General features: G+C 44.4%; 1 protein-coding gene across 5 annotated transcripts in view; it reads right to left on the reverse strand.

The window, feature by feature from the left end:
* GRAMD1B (GRAM domain containing 1B) overlaps positions 1–15040 on the reverse strand; it is a 93702-nt gene extending 78662 nt beyond the window's left edge. For 2 of the 5 annotated variants that reach the window (XM_030464903.1, XM_030464902.1), the window contains exons 1-2: positions 14303–15022; positions 4810–4887 (exon numbers count right to left, since the gene is read on the reverse strand). In XM_030464903.1, the coding sequence (XP_030320763.1) occupies positions 4810–4887; positions 14303–14664 (440 nt within the window). In that variant the 5' untranslated portion in view covers positions 14665–15022. Of the gene's footprint in view, positions 1–4809; positions 4888–14302 lie in introns of all 5 variants that reach the window. The other 3 variants (XR_003988551.1, XM_030464901.1, XM_030464908.1) reach the window with 3 other exon arrangements.
* Positions 15041–17798: the final 2758 nt, after the last annotated feature.

Raw genomic sequence — 17798 nt, forward strand, 5'->3', positions numbered from 1 at the left:
AGACTCCAAGTTCATGCATCCCTTTGAGCTAGCACTGTGGGGGCAAAGGAGTGAGGCAGCCTCCCCAAATTTTACACTCAGCTGGCTTCTACTTAATCATCACCTTTAAAACAGCAGCCCTTCCCTTTTACTGCAGGAAGCTTTTCTCCTTAATAATGCAGGAGGCTTGTGCCACCCTGCCTGGGCTGGCACAGCTCAGGTGACAAAGCCACTGCCCTCTGCTTCTTGTGGACTCATCACATCCAGACATGCAAACCAAGGCTCCCTCAGCCTAAACCCTCCCCTAGGCAAGGGCAGAGCCATGGGCACATTCTGCTCTCTTGTTCTCTGCAGCTGCTTCAAGTCCTGGGTACATAAATAAAATACAGAATTTATCCTGGCCTCTTGCACACACCCTGAGGATGCCACTTGGGCACATTTTCAAAGTTGGAGCTCTTTTCTGATCTTGACCTGACTTCCTAGGAATCCAAGCAGCACTCAGAATTTCTTTAACTCATTTATGTCTTAAACTGTTCCCTAATCTCCCTGCAAGCTCTTGTGAATTTTGATCCAGCACTTGAGAAACCCCTATTAGCTTACACAAGGGAAAACCAAGCCCTGCAGCCCTGGAACTGGCAGAATATGGTACTGCCCAGATTAAGGGACCAGTAAAGCTGCAGGACATGTCAATTAAACTGACATTTCTTAATGTTCTTCCCCATTTCCTCCATTCCGATCTCTCTCATGTAAATAATTTTTAATTTCTGTTAGGTTTTTAATATAAATCTTTCTGATTTGATCTCTTCTAAACTGCCACTCACTTTTCTCCCCTCCATTCCCCTCTAGCTTTCTCTCTTTGCACTTTCCATGCTCTCCTCTCTTCAGCAGTTTGTCTCTTCAGACCACATATGAGTCTAAGGACTGATGTTTCCTCTGTAGCTTAAATTTTATTCTTAATTAAAACATACTCTGCATCCTAACCCTGATGGGTGCTTCAGTGTCATGCCAGAGAACAATCCCCTGGACAAAGCAGAAGTAGGCTTGTGAGCCTTGGCTTCATCTAGATGAAAGCTCAAGGTAATTCATACATAAACTTCTCTCCTGGTGGTGATTACAGAGTCTGCTCACATCTCACCCCAGCCTCTGGCTCCATCCCAACCTTCCCCACCCCAGGAATTGCTTTTATCAAGCTGCTCCTGCACCCACAGCTACCTGGACACTCAGTAATTCAGCTCCTGTCTTCATCCTTACACAGTTGTGGTGTTTCAGCATCTGAGCAACTCACATTTAAATCACCAGTTCTATTTTCCTGTGTGGTAAAAAAGGAATTCCCCTTACTTCATAAATAGCAACCTGAAGCAACCTACCCAGCCTCACCCATGTAATCAGAGAGCAGGGAACTGAGCCCTAAATTCATAGAAAAACCTCACTTTCTAGCCTATCCCACTAACTTCTCCCTTCTGGGGCTCTATAAATACCAGTAAATCACATTACCCCATGAAAAATCAATCTGTTTAAGTTCCCACTCAGCATAAAGAACCAGGCATAACAGACACATGACAACTTACATGACTTTGCAGAAAGGAAGCTTTTTCCTCAGAGAAGAGACATGCAGATGGCAGACCTGCTTCACTGCTGTGCTGCAGGACATCTGCTCAGGGGATGGGGTCTGGACCATGGCAATACTTCCCAACACACAAACCAACAGCTTGCTCTCACACCTTAAGAAAAAACACTGCTAGAGAGCACCAAATGCATCTGCCAGCAGCAGGACAAAGTCCTCAGTCTTCTCTGACATGACCAAGGAGCACAGTCCTTGGAAATCTGTCACAGAATGTAACTCCCCTAGCAGCATCCCCTGGTACCATCTTTTACAGAGAGCAGGCAGGCAGTTAATATCTTGCCTCTGCCTGATCCAGTTTTCAGCCACCCTCAGCTATGAATTTATTTTTTTTTTTTTATCCCAGAGTCAACTTAGCAACTCAGCATTCCTTTATTTTTGGCTGGGGTAGCTTCTTTCAGCACTTTCCCAGCTGTCCTGAGGTTGGTGCTCAAGCTCTGCTCTCCTGCCTGTGAGCCCAGAGGCAACAAGCCAGGAGAAAGTCCACTTTTTTTTACATCCCACAGTTTCTTGTTCTCCCCTACTTTGCTCAGTTTTAGCCACACTTCACAGGATTGCTGAAATCCTGATTGTTGTTTTTCTTGGTGTTTTGGGGGTTTAAGAGCTGCTATGATATAGGCAACTGATAAGTGACCAGACCTACCTCTGTGTCTTTGTAACAGAGGCAGAGAGCTCCAAATCTGTGGGTGGGAGACCTTTTCTTAGCAGTCAAAAATACCCCCATAAGAGCAGAAAGAGCTTCCTCCCTCAATTTTCACAAGTTTAACAGATTGAGGACACCTCAGTAACAATCTTGAGTGTTGCTAAAAGGAATCAGAAACAGCAGGCTCAAAGGTTTTGGTAGCCTTCTTATTAATTCATGTCCATCCTCACACCTTACATAAAGCTGAAAACGTTTTGGAGTTACTTTCTGGTTAAGTTTCATATCAGTATCCAAAGGGAGATCATACCAGTGGAGCCTGATGCAATTACATTGGCAAAGGAGAAAAATCCCAAAGTGGCAGAGGCAATTCACTGGTTTTCATAAAGATCATTCTAGAATCAGTATCCTCTGTGGAAACTGAAGTTACTTGTAATTATATCTAGGCTGCTAAAATCTTGCAGGTCCTAAGCAAGAGGTCAGCAGGCTCAGCATCACCCTGGCTCTGCATAAATAGGTCTGAGATCTGATTGTGCTGCACCTAAAAGATTTCCTTTCCGGCCAAAAGATATTCTTAGCATCAGCCTAAAGGCTCCAGTTTATTCTCCACCTGGAACTGTAAGCATTTCCAAGTGATTCCCCCTTCTCACTACACCCAGAAAGCTCCTGTCTGAGGAATAATAAAGCACAGCCTTGTTTAACCTATATAATCCCAGCTAATGTTATAACAGCAGGCATTACACAGAGGAAGACCAAGGATGGCTTCAGTACCCATCTCCTTAGCTGTCAGATTTTCTATTTCTTGGTTGCAAACACCACTCCCCACTGGTCAGCTGTGCCAGGCTCCACAGCACCTGAGGATGATAATTGGAGTGAAACATATGGAGGAAAAAATAAGCTCCAACAACCAAGTGCTAATTCTGAGCCAGAGTCTGTTGGGATATTAATTAATTCTTCAAGGTCAGGATGTTCCCTCAAGTGAGTCCATTCCTCAGATGCCTCCTCAGCCACTCTTGTTCTTACTCAATTTGTTGGCCTTTGACAGCAGAGGGGAAAATCTGAGTCCAGTAAATATTTGCCCTGCTACACAGTAAGACAGACCTTTGACCCCAGAGACAGCTTATCTGGAATAAATGAGTAACAGACCTGAAACAAGGTTCTGAGGGGCTGTACCCAAAGCTGAGCAGGCAGAGGGGAAGCTCTCATCCACTACCCAGCAGCAGAAAGGAATCAGTTCCCAAATCCCTGGTGTGGGCTCACCATAACCCACAGTCACAATATCAACCAAGGCAAATGCAACACAGCTCCACTGTAACAAAATAATGGGAATTTTAACAAATAAAATGGAGGTGTAACACTGGGGCCAGGGATGCTAGTATGGAAACAGGGATGCAGGGAGCTGGCCCAGGATAGAAAGGTGAGAGCAGCCTTAAGGCTCATAGGTCATGCACAGCAGAAGAAAATAAAGCAAATTCAGGCTCAAAAGTTGAGCTACAAGATACAGCAAAACTCTTAATCATATGGCTCTGAGCAAAGCAAGAAGAATAAATCATGTTCAAAACGTAGCATTCGTTTCTCACCAGCTTTTGTGCCAATGCTGCAATTTATTTGATGCAGTCATTAATCAACCCAAAGCACAAGAAACTAAAGTTTCTCCTGGAACATCACAGCAATTCTCACCCAGCTGCAACACACAAGCTCTAGACACCTCAGGGCTGTTACAACACATCAGAAGCGAAATGCAACAGCTAATCAATGTTGTCCTTTGCTGGGGACAAGAGACACACAGGAGATTTCAGTTGTGTATTTCTGAGGATCAGAGATGGTAACCAACAGCACACATCAGTTACTGTGTCCAGTTCTGGAGCCCCTGTTACAAGAAAGCCATGGATGTGCTGGAGAGTGTCCAGAGAAGGGGCCATGGGGATGCTCAGAGAGCTGGAGCACCCTGAGAGAGTTGGGGTTATTCTGTCTGGGGAGGAGAAGGCTCCAAGGAGACCTTATTGTGTCAAGGGGCTACAAGAAAGCTGGGGAGGGACTTTATAGGATGTCAGGGAGTGATAGGACATGGGGGAATGAATTCCAACTGGAGGAGGGGAGATTTAGATTGGATGTTAGGAAGAAGTTCTTCATCATGGGGTGGTGAGACCCTGGCACAGGATGCCCAGAGAGGTGGTGGAAGCCCCATCCATCCCTGGAAGTTTTTAAGGCCAGGTTGGATGGGGCTCTGAGCAACCTGAGCTGGTGGGAGGTGTTCCTGCCCATGGCAGGGGGGTTGGAACTGGAGGATCTGAAGGGTCCCTTCCAACCCTGAAAATTCTATGATTCTATGAATTCTGATGAAATTATCTACACCAGCTACAGTCTGGAGGAATAAGTCTCCAGGGCAAACAAAAGCTACTTTAGGAGTTGGGTGCATTTGTCCCACGAGTTCAAGAAGATGTGAAAAACCATCTTAGATACTGATACTGCCAATCCCATGTTAAAGAGCTCTGAGCTATACAGGGAACATAAACGAGGATCCCAAGCAGGGCAGGACATAGAATTCCAGGGAGCAGTTCAGACTCACCTGTCCTCACGCAGATGGGGGCTCAGGAACCGGGAGGAATCATCATCGTGGCTGCTCTGCTGGCTGCTCTGCTGGCTGCTGCAACACCAGACAGGAAAACAGAAGCAATCAGACAGATTTCTAGGAGTTACCCATTTAACACTCTGTGTTAAAGCCACAACAAGGAAGAAAAGCTTACACTTTGGATTTGGAGGTGCCAAGAGGAAACAGGGAGGGTGTCTCTGATTTATAGCAGACTCTTAACATCACTTAGTGGCACCCAAGAACTTTCTGCAACACAGAAGTGAGCAGCTTCACATCTCAACACCAAACTGCCCTTACTCCTAGGCAGCAGGACAACACAGCAGTTAAAACAAACCCTGAGTAAGGATGTAGTAGCCAGCACGGGGCTGCTGATGGAGAGGTGCACACTGAGCCCACAAGATGTCACTCTCCCATTTTAAATAAGCAATTTGGGGGAGATTTTTCCTGCATGCCCATGGTCCAGAGGCTTTGCCTTATTCCATTCTAGCAGCCTTTACCTGCTCTAGGGACTCAGCACAGCTTCTCATTTCCATAGCTTCATTTCTTTGCCAGAGCTTTCCCTCTGAGCAGCAGATTTGATGCTGCCCTCAGGTCACAGACAGCAGCACTAAAAGATGCTCCTGGGCTGGCATTAATCTGCTTCACCCAGGTTGGAGTCATGGCAACACAGCTTTGGCACCAGCTGGGACACTGGATACACTTCCCTAAACACACAGGCAGTGCCAAAAATGCTGTGGCTTCCCTGTTGCTAGGACCTAAACTCTTAAAATGAAATTAGTTTAGGTGTATGTGTGCATGCTTGCAGAAAACGTTCTAAAGAGTGGTAATTGCCAGGCAGTAAAACCTGGTTTGGGGGAAAAAAAAATAGTACCAAACACTATCATAGGATTTTTCCATCAGCTACTTATGCTTTACAACTCAGTTACAGGAAGGAAACCTCAAACACTAGCAAGTCTATTGACTTAAATCAAGCTCCATGCAGATTAAAAAAAAAAAAAAATACTACATTTACCACTACAACCACAGAGAAAATACTTGGAAAAGTTTAAAAGCTTTCCTGTAATCTTGCTTTCATACTTCCAAGGAATTACAGAATACAGTAATAGCATTTTGACAGAAAACCTGCATAAATAAAGGGCTCTAACAAGCCTTCATGTTCACTGTTTATGGATCCAAACCCTTAAAACTCCTGTCCTCCTCCCAAAGTATTCTCCCAATAAGTTTGTTTTCTTGGAATACTAACAGGTCTTATTTTAATTTAATATTTTCATCAGCCACCTTGAATTTCATCAGCAGCTTCTCCAAGATCCCCAAAGACCCCATCTCACTGATGTCAAACACAACTGCTGTATTAGGGATGTGGCATTTGAGACCCCACACAAACCTATCCACTATTTTGCTGTCTATTCAGAACAGGAGGCAGAAAACTCTTTTTTCCTGTGAAGACAGAATGGAAAGCAGGCTGAAGCTTGCAGAAAAAAATAATTAGGGATTGGTACTTATAGAATCCTTGAGCAAATCTAGAAATTGGCCTTGAAGTGGAGACAAACACAACTCCTGCAGTATTTAGGGCTTCCAGCTACAGATTTAAAGCACGTGCAGTGATCAGGCAGAAGCCAGACATGAATCCTGTGTGGGCACACAGACACAAACCCACAGAGAATTCTTTGTATTCCACACTACTCAGCTTTGCCATCAGAAGCAAGGCAGGTAAACATTTTTGCAAAAGTCCCTCAGCAGGGGGATAGATTTAATTTCCTGCTCCCACACCCACATACTCAGCCATTCTTAAGTGTCTCCCTGCAGAAAGGAGAAGCAGGGAATAAGAATTCTATAGGGGCTTCAAGCTAGAAATCAACAGCTGGGCAAGAACAATATGCCCTTCAAAGAAACATCTTTTTTCTGCTTCTGAGCTTAATTATGGCCCAGTGAACTGCTTTGGAAAGAGCACAGAAGGGACCACATTTCCCCCTCTCATTCCCCCTCTCAACCTTTTGAGGAAGCATGGCAAGGGACTGTTTATATTTCTACTTGTTTATTCATTAAAAAACCCTCCCAAAATTTACTTTAGGAGAGCTATACAAGATGAACCTTTTCATGGTCACTCACCCATCATCAAATTTCTCCTTCAGAAAGTCCTTCAAATCAAACCTTAAAGTTTAATGGAATCCAGATATTAAGACCATATAGCAACACCTTGCCCCTTTGCCAATAGTGAATGTAAAATTACACAAAATGAAACAAATTTAGACCAGAATAAATGAATTTTTACCCACTTGTCTACTTGGTGGCATTCTACGAGCTTTTTCATTACAACACTGCCTGACATGGAAACTTTGAAGAAGTTTTTACACTAAGAGTCTTCTGGGACTCCTATGCCCTCCAGATGTGGGTGATAACCCCAGCACACTTTTATTTCTGCAGGTGTGCTTGGCAGGTTTTTAGTCAGGAAATTCTTTCAACTGTGATGAATGAGTGGGGTGAACAAAGAAATGACTGTGTCCTGGAAGGCAGCATCAGTTAATTCATTTGAAGAATTATTCATAAAAATCTGTGGCCTTCAGAAGACTGTTGTTATCAACAGCTACTAATAAAATGCAGTTTTGATCCCAGATGAGTATTTCATATACATTTTGCTTAATTAATCCTCTTATTTACAGACTGTGGGTTCAGTACTGAACTTTCACAAAGGAAAATAATAGATGGCTGACAGTAAGATGAACGGAGATTCTTCAGCTGCTTTCAGCAGCTGTGGCAACAGTTCTTTGAACTAAAAGCTACTATTGATAAAATCCCACAATACATTAATATTTTCACCAACAAAGAGGAAAAGATATGCAGGTTATAATCAATAGAACAATTATAATCAATAGAGCAATTAAATTGCATTGTTTCTGTTAAAATTCACAAGGTTTTTTGGCTGTTTGAACAGCCAACAGGGTCTTTTCATCCTCACAGCTGCAAGCACAAAGACCTGAGTCTACCTGCATTAAAAGATATTACAAAATACTTAAGATGTCTGAAAAACTGCCACCAGAAAGGGTACAGCACCAACAGCCCACCACCTGGTGTGTGTTAGAGCCACTTCCAACCTGGCAAAGAAATTAAATACATCCTGGCTGTTAAATGCTATTTGTGTATTGTCAAAAGCTAACTGGTTTAAGCCAACACTATTTCAATTCAGCCTCAAGATTCATCATGAAAACTGAATATTTTAGATAATGAATTGCATGATGTGCAAGCAACCTCCATTTGAAACCTTCTGGAAAGTGTTCTTGCTCATCTTTCCTCAGCAACGTGAACCTGGGATAATAAAACAGGATCATAAAACTGGCTGGAACTTCAAGCCTCAGGCATGTCAGAAGAAAAGGTTCCTCCAAGTGTTTTCCTACAGGGGGCTTTAGTAGCTTGTTTGACAAAACCATGTTATCTTTCCATTTCCCCCTCCTGCTCATCCTTCCCACCCTGTGCCCCCTCTCACATTGCTCCTGAAGCAGCAGAAAGAGCCCCCTGAGTCCCAGCTGCCAAATAGCACCTCACTGTCCTTGGTAAATTAAATTCCTGGCACCAACAGCACTGTGTTACTATGGTTGCAGGGATACATAAATGACTGTGCCATTACAGGTGTCAAGACACCATCAGGTGAAGGAGGGTAAGGGATAGGACAGGGATTTCCAGTGTCTAAGTTCCAAGGGAATAGGTCTTCCTCCTTAAGAAGGGCTGTCCAAAAAAAGGTGTCCTAAAAAAGCTGCCCTAAAGCTTCCAGCCTGTGAATTAAAAGCCAAAGCACCTTCAGTGATAGAGCTTTCCCACAGACAAGTGTAAAATTACCATGGGAAAACATCCCCTTAGCACTTGGCAGCAAGCCAACACCAGACTTTATTTAAAAAATGCCAAAGGAAGATGGATGCTCCAACTGGAATTGCCCAGCCAGCCCTATGGGAGGCAGGTACTGCAACATTTTTAAGGATCAGAGCACTCTTTAGGCAATCCTGCTCCACCTAAGGGCTGCCCCTGAAGGAGTTTTTTTCTCAGAAATAGGTGGGAAGCACCCTGTGCCTATTTCACTCAAGTTACAATAAGGAAATGCAGAAGTGAAGAGGAAAATTTGTACCCAAGCTCAAGCAGTGAATCAGTGAAACAAATGAAAGGCAGAGCTGGATGGGGAAATCCCAAGGGCCTTTTTTAACCTAAACCTAGAACAGTCACTACCTGGAGCCCAGCACATTCCTGAGAACCAAAGGGCCACATCCTACTCCAGATCTTTGCTTTTAATAACTCCATTTCATAGATGAAAGGATGCAAAGCCACAGGATGTAAAGCCATGTTAACAGCCTTAACCCATTATAATGATCCAAACAGCTAAGGGACAGCTGGCTCAGCCCTAGGGTACTGTTCTGGACCATAATTAGCACTAATTGTGTCTTTTGTAGTCATTTTTTGAGTTGGAGAGTCTAAACCTGTCTTTTCTCTTTGCTGGAAAGGGTTACAAGCAGGATGGGCAAATTGTTTCCTCTCATATTCCTTTCACAAATGAAAACATCAGCATCAGCCTTCACAGCTGTCAAAGCAAGCCCCTTCATCAGCATCACATTCAACAATGCCCAAACATCTTGAATTTCAAGACACAATCCAGCAGAAAACAACTGTGGTGACAGAACAGATGATTAATTGTTAAATAGCAGGGACAGGCACAGTGCAAGACATGAAATTCAGATTGATCCCATGGTAAATATTTGCTGACAAGGTAAGTTCCACAGCATTCAGCCTAAATTAGTTTTGATACTCTTGTGTGAGTGCCCACCCTAAGGCACAGGAATACTGAAAGGCAAATAATTTAAAATTAAAACACCACACAAAAAAACAGCCAAACCACAAACACAGAGCTGGTGGGATTCCCAGGTATTTGGCACAAATTCTCATGAACAAATTTCAAAGCCCCTGCAGTCACAGCAAACATTACATCAGTACTCTGATATGCATGCATCAATTTTTAATATTTTGGCTCACTGGAAGCACAAATTAGGTCCCATTTGAACTTGCAGGTTCAAAAAGAAACAACATTACATGAATAACCAAGTTGCTACTAAGCCATTATTCATGCACACTCACATATCAGGAGAGATACCCTAGAAATGGAAATTTCTGCTCATGGAATTTCCAAAGCTACTGAAAGCTTTGACTCACTTATTACAGAGAACTATATGAAAAAAACCAAACTTTCTGGTTTTGCTTTGAAGATGCAAAAGAGCATATATGCTAGATAAATACCTAGCTGTGTAGTCAAGTTCCAAATGCAGTCCATGGGATATTTACATATCACTCACACTGCTTCAGTTTTCTCCAGAAAGCAAAGGTTTTAATACAGCTTAAACAATTAACAAGGAGGCACTTACTCCAATAACTTGGAACAGTATAAAAATGTGTAATAAAAGTTATTACTGCCAACACCTCCCTATGCTTCCAACACACCATGGCTGGCACATTTATCCTCCTGGAAACCTCAATTAATCAACTCCAGACACAAGACCATGATAAAAAACAACCCGTTTGCACTCTGAGATCCCTCTGGGGCTGCCAGTTCCTCACACAAACAGGATTTCAGCAAGAGTTTTATCACAACTTGAGAAAGCAGAAATGCAGTGGTGACCCCAGCACACGTGGATTTCCCCCTCGCTGTGTTTCTAGCAAAGGGGAAGCCCCACTTCCTTCCCAGGCACTATAGTGAGAGAGAGGCAATATCCCCTTGCAGCTTCTTGAGTTTATTTCCCCCTATTAAGAAAAATCACATCAGCACATCAGCCTTTCATGAGTGCTTTTTCCTTTAGAAAATGCCACAATATTTTTCCTAGGTGCAGAAGGAAAAGGTGAATGAAGCTGTCACCTTTTGAACGAAAGGTGAGTTATTCCCAGAAACATTTGGAGTGAATTTCAGGAAAACAACAGCATTATAGAATCATAGAATAGAATCATAGAATTGGCTGGGTTGGAAGGGACCTCAGAGATCATCAAGTCCAACCCTTTGTCTACTACCTCTGCATGTACCAGACCATGGCACTGAGTGCCATAATCAGTCTTTTTTTAAATATCTCCAGACACGGAGAATCCACTACTTCCCTGAGCAGCCCATCCCAATGCCTGATCACTCTCTCTGTAAAGAAATTCTTTCTAATGTCCAACCTAATATGAATTTATCTGTTGGATAAGTGTTAACAGAAGACAAACCAGGTGATTATGGAGAGCTCGAGGGAAAGGGAACACTGGGAAGGGGCTGCAGGTACCACCAGGACACAACAGCTCCCAGCACCTCCTGGCAAGAGCCAGCTCAGCAAGGAATGACAAGAAAAAGATAGAATCATAGAATCATAGAATAGGCTGGGTTGGAAGGGACCTCAGAGATCATCGAGTCCAACCCTTGATCAGCTACCGCCACAGTCACTAGACCATGGCACTGAGTGCCATATCGAGTCGCTTTTTAAATGTCTCCAGGGACGAAGAGTCCACCACCTCCCCAGGCAGCCCGTTCCAATGTCTGATCACCCTTTCCGTGAAAAAATTCTTTCTAATATCCAATCTGAACTTCCCCCGGCACAATTTAAGACCATGCCCTCTTGTCTTATTGAGAGTTGCCTGGGAAAAGAGACCAACCCCTGCCTGGCTCCATCCTCCTTTCAGGTAGTTGTAGAGAGCAATGAGGTCTCCCCTGAGCCTCCTCTTCCTCAGGCTGAACAGCCCCAGCTCCCTCAGCCTCTCCTCATAGGATCTGTGTTCGAGTCCCTTCACCAGCTTGGTTGCCCTCCTTTGGACCTGTTCAAGGACCTCAATATCCTTCTTGAACTGAGGGGCCCAAAACTGAACACAGTACTCAAGATGATTCAAACCTTTTACCACCCTTGGCATTCTGGCTAATTTCTTCTCACAGTAGGGGAGCACAGATTACCAGGAGCACAATCTTTGCCCAGCATGAATGCCTCACAGAAAACTGGCCAAGGATGAAAGATTTACCATTCCTCAGCCACCATACAGGTGCTGCTGGTGAGCAGCCCCATAGGAAAAGGAGATAAAGTGCAGGACTCAGCTCTCTACCCTCTGTTTCTGGCAGTGGAAGGGTGGAAGCAGAGCATCTGATGCCAATATGGATTTTAAGCCAGGTAAGCAGTCCTTTAAGCCTGAGCAATCCACCCTCTCAGCAGTTCTTTCCTTGCAGATCAAGAATCACATGCAGTTCCAGATTACTGGTGAGGGTGGCTTAAAGAATGAAATCATAAATTAAAGCCTCTATGCTCTCATCCCCACATCAATAATGCATGGGCATTGCATGCACAGCAAAATGCTAACAGATTGCAGCTCCTGCTCTGTGAGGAAAGGCACATCATCATGCTTAATAAAAAACCTGTCCACTTGTGTGCAGGTTTCATCCTTTGTAAAGCTCTCTGCAGAGAAAAAGACTTTTATCACTACCTGGGTAAAAAATGATGGATGAGAAGTATAACCAAGAAGCTGTCTGCATCTCTTAGAAAATCATCCTATTTGTTATCTGTATGGGACTCCAGAGCACCAAGTTTGAATGGGTTTGTGCAACATCATGTTTTTGTACAAGGACAAGTTGGACAAACTCCTGTCCCCAAGAAATGGCTTCTTCCTGCTCTTTCACCTTGAACAGAATTGTGTCATAGGCTGGCAGGGCTCTTACATGGCATCTCTGGTGTTTAATGAAAAGAAATAAAACCCCTCTCCTGCTCTCACTGTCAGCCACCTAACAGCTTGTAAACAAACCTTAAAAGACATCCAACCTGTTAAAAACTAACCAGTGATAAAGAGCATTTTGTAGGCTGGAGGTTCCAGGTGAAAAAAAATCAGCCAGGCTTCATTAAAGCTGGAGCATTATAGACAGCATTTTGAGTCTTAAAAGCATTTGGTTTATTCACTTGAATGCTTACTGTATGCTAATGGAACAGAGCTACTGCTCTTGCTCAGGGGCATGTGAGCAGCACATGCACCACTGGAATAAGTCAGCTGGTGTAAAGTTTTCCTCTCCACTACCAGCTTTCCTGGGAAAACCTGCCATCCAAACAGGCAGGTATCTGGCCACGTGATGGGGATAAAGGTTACCAGAATAAAAAAAAAATAAAATAAAAATTCCCAACTCTTTGATAGTAGTGACTGGAAGCAAACTGCATTCATCGCCCTGGTGGGAACTGCATGCTGGTGGCAACCCCCTTTTCCAGGTGAAGTCTGGGAGCCTGTAACTCAATAGTGTAGCTGGCACACTGACAGCCAGTCCTGCTGTTTTACAACAGGTAACAGACTCAGGATACAATGAAATTTACCCCACTGCTGGTCCCTTTTGAGTTAATGCCACAAAACCCTTTAGGGTCCATCACTCTCCTGTGACTTAACTCCCTACAGATTCTGCTTTCTCTGTGTTGTTTCCAGTTCTGCTGAGTTTTGAAAGCCCAGGGGCTCAGCACCAGTCACCCCAAACTTTTGTTATTTTCCTATAGAAAGGAAAAAAGTTTTCAAACGAAACATGGCATTTCCCATGGCAAAAAGGGTGGATTTGCAGCCCAGGACATGTGAAGAAAGGAGGTGCCATGCTGGCTTTGCTATGCTAATGCCACCTAATCCATCCAGCACTTAAGCTTTTTTCCAGTCACTGCTTTAAAAACGTGACCAGGGTTAAGGCAGAAGTGTCTTAATGATAAATAAGCAGAAAAGTGTCAGCATGGGCAGGGCAATATTAAGTGCACATGAATGAATGAAGTTTTCTTAGGCATTTGCATGGAAAAAGGTGTGTTTTGGCCTCTCACCAAACACATCCACCATCCGGAAATCGAAATTAATTCTTTCAGCTGAAAAGCCACCCTCTGCTGAACTTCAGACCTGAACTTTCTGATTCTGACACTTTAGCACATACCCTATATATTGTTCCAGCCTGACATTAAAGGCACAGTAACCTACACTGCAGCTGCAGAGGGTTACAGAGGTTACAGCTTTTTCCTCCTATGGCCACAGAACAACTCCCAGGGCATTAGTTTTCTTTACTGCACTGACAAGCTTTTGGGGGAACTCTTTGTCCCTTTTTGAGCCAAGAGGCTGAGTGACTTTCCAGTCTGGAAAGCTGCCAGGATCTGAACCCAGACATCTTGACTTGCAGTAGCCACAGGGCTACTTGGTTTTATCTCTTATCACACTCTCCCAATACCAGCCACTACAGGAAGGATTCCAGAGAAGCTCTGAGAGGCATGAACATCACCACCAACTGCTGGCATCTCTTTGGCATCACCACATCCTGGCAATGCCAGCAGACAGATCCTTACATCATCTACATCACCCATGCCAGCCAACGGGTGAGGCCAGACCCCAAAGAGGCAGCACTGCCAAGATTCCTAGGGGAACAACAGACCCTCCCTACCTACCTATCGTGGAAGGGGCTCTTCTTGGAAGCAGGGAAGGGCCAAGAACATACCTGCTCTCACTGTACTCCTTCTTCTCTCTCACACGCAGCCACTTCCGAAGGAGGAAGCGCTTGCGGCGCGGGGAGGCAGTGGGTGTGGAGCAGTTGGACCAAGGAGTGTCCTCATCACTGGAGGGGGTGATCTCAATGGATGGGAGCTGCAGGTATTCCTTGCTGGAGGAAGGAGAATCCTGATACCTGCCGGCCTCCAGGCTCTGCTCCTGCACATTCTTCATCCGCCTCATCTTGAAGCGTCTCCTGCGCAGGGTTGGGGTGGAAGAACTGGACCAGGCACGGCCACTCTCGACCACCTGCTGCTCTGGGACTTGCAGGGCTGGAAGCTGCAGTGTTTCTGTCATATTGGCAGCTGGCATCAGACGCCCTTTCTGTTTCTGCTCCCACCCCCAGGCACGCTCGCTCTGATCTCGGTGTCAAACCACACCACGAAACCACAACTCGCCTTCCTCCTCCTCCCTCACCCGGCCTCCCTCTCAAGCAGGAAACCTCATGTTCTTCACGTGCTTTCATTTAACAACCAGCAGGGTTGGGGTGGGGAGGGGATGCTCAGGACACAGACACACCACAAGGGAAGTCAGATCTAAAGTTCCTCCTCTCCTTCTCTACGGTCTCTTCCCTGCCTGGTCCCCAAGACAAGGGGTGCCAGCAACAGCTCGGTTCACTCCTGGCTTTCCTCCCCCATCCCACCACCCCTTTGCCTTCAGTCCTCTTTGCCTAATGTTGGCTCAGGAAAGAAAAAAAAAAAAAAAAAAAAAAAATATAATAATAATAATAATAATAATCTCCCAGGACTGTGCTAGGAAACTCAGCCGTAGTCTTCTCGAGAGCCGAAGCAAGCATGGAGCAGAGCGGCGTGGAGCTGCGAGGAGGTCAGAAAGAGAAAGAAAGAGAGGGAGGGAAGCAACAACACTAGATAAAAATCAGGAGAAAGGAGGAGGAGCAGCATGTTCTTTTTCTGTAGCGGGGAAGACATACGCAGGCAGCTGTTGCAAGGGTAACTGTACTCTTAATCCCCAGAGGCAGGGTTTCTGTTACCAAATAACGCTGCTGCTGCTACAAATCACCCGAATGAGCAAGGGTAAGAAGAGAAATCGCCTTTTCCAGGAGCCAATTGGATGGGGGTCCTCTTGTCCCACCTCCTGCTCTGACAGCCCTCCCGATGGAGGGAGGGAGGGAGCCAACTTGTGACTTTCAGCCTCCTTTCACAAAAAGGGTTGTTCTTTTTTGGGGCTTTTTTTTTTTTTTTTGGCCCCATTGCCTGCTCAGAGGGAAGGAGAGGGACTGAGGAAGAGATCCAAGGCAGCAGCAGGTGGAACTCAGAAGCTGGTTGGGTTTTTAGCTCAGGTTCAGGTGAGTGAAAGCTGCTCAAAAAGTTCTTGGAGGGCAGCGCTGCTTCCAAAATGGCACTGGGTGATGGATGGGATCGGGTCCAGGAACCAAAAGACACCAACCACGTAAAGACAGTCAGACACACAGGACAGATTTTACACCAGGAGAAAGACATCTACTACATGGAAGATTCCCAGGCACTTGAGACACAAAGGAAGCTCTAGGGAGGGTCATGCACTGGGAGGAACCATCTCAGGACAAGCCTCGCAAAATTCTGGTACTGAAACCAAATCCGGAGAAGCAGTGGGACAGATTCTTCACTGAAATCCCCTGAGTGTCACTGAACAGACCAGAAGAAAGCTGCATTTTCAAGTGGGAAATGAAATTGGAGAATTTAAAATAAGGGAGTAACTGGAAATCATCTGGGCTTGCTGTCACCAAAAATAAACATTAAAAATAATCACTAAATGAACTTGACACAGCTTTAGTTTTCATTGCTCAACAGCCTGAACCTTTAAAAACATCAGTTTCAGGTTAGAAAATATTTGTCAACCCGAATCAAAATAGCTTTTCTTACACACACTGCCCCAGCTTTGTTTGAAAATAAACTTCTGCCTGTTTCTTTAGTAGCAAATTGCACAGTGCACTTTGCAAACCCTCCAAATCCCCACAGATATTATCTGATTTAACCCCCAACACACACACTGCTTTGGGCAAGAGGAGCATTTGGTGATGGCTTTGGCAAGGAGGAGAAACTGGCCCTTTCACCAGTCTTTTTGTTGCCATGGCCATGCCAGCATCATTTCTTCAGCTTCACTGAACATCACTGGGATGAATTCAGCAGGACAGATGATTCCCTTCACACCCCCAAAACTGAAAATAATTCTCACAGGCTGTGCCATGAAAAGTCCTTCCACTTAGGACAAGGCACAGACATACAGGGAATATCCCTTTAAGTACTTCACTCATCAGTAAGTGATAACTTATTTGCAGCCCAACATTCCCAACACATTTGTATTTTGGAGAGAGGGTGCTGGCCATCTGTCTGGGGCTCTTAGGAAAAAAAGAAGCTGTGTAATTAGAGAGAGAGCTCAAACACCTGACACAAAGTGGAAAATACCAACCATGATCAAGCACTATTTCTGTACAAATCCCAGCAGCACAGTCTGGCTGCTTCCATCAGAACCTGTGGGTACCAGATCCTTGCTTAATGATTACTCCTGGAGCTTAATGAGCCATCCAATGGATTCATTCATTGCAGTTCTCATGGTTATCAATCAGGTTGATCAGCAATCTGCTTTTCTCCTACTCAGACGTTCTGGGTTTTCCAGTGTCTTCAGAACGTATGAATGAAGAAAAAAAAAATCCTGTGAAAACCTATAAATTTCTTCCCTGAATGATGAATATGAACCTAGATTCTTTGGCAATAATTTCTGTAATAGCTTTCCCATGCATTTAAAGGAGAGCAAAGTGTAGATGAATACAGAGTAGGATATAGCAGAGTAGAAGGTAGAAGTATTCATTAATTAAACCATTTGCTTAAGCACAAACATCTATGATTTTTTGCATTTTCAATTATAATTAGGCCTGTCAGGATCTGACATGACAAGATGTGGGTGCATGAAAGGAGCAGGTATTGGCTACACATCCTTTTTTCAGTGCCCTACAGATCTGCCCCTTTAAATCCTGCACTACCAGCCAGCAGTTGCTCTTATTTGAACACACAGAGTCCATTTTATTTTGGATATGTGATACCAGATGCCTGCATGTGTTGTTCTCTGGAACCCAGGGGCTATGTTACAAGACAGATGACAAATTTCACAGCCTGCAGGGTGAGAAATACCAGGGACAAGCTGATGTCACAGTGTATTATAAAGTGGAGGCAGGTCCATGTCCCATAGAGAGAAAAAAAAAAAAAAATAAAATCCATCTCCCAGTTCTTCCCTGCTTGGTAGATTTATTCAGGACTTGCCATTCCCTCTTCAACAAGCAGCCCAGTTCAGAAAGCAGATTTGCACCTGGTTTAATGACCACCAGAATGGGAATTTTGAGTGTACCCTGGATTAAGTAGGGTACATGTACAGTAGCAAACCCCAGATTCCTCAGATACCACCCAGGATTCCAGAATTTGCCAAACATGATCAAAATAGCACAGCAGATT

This window comes from Calypte anna, chromosome 24 (assembly GCF_003957555.1).
Source record: "Calypte anna isolate BGI_N300 chromosome 24, bCalAnn1_v1.p, whole genome shotgun sequence".
Classification (NCBI taxonomy): Eukaryota; Metazoa; Chordata; class Aves; order Apodiformes; family Trochilidae; genus Calypte; species Calypte anna.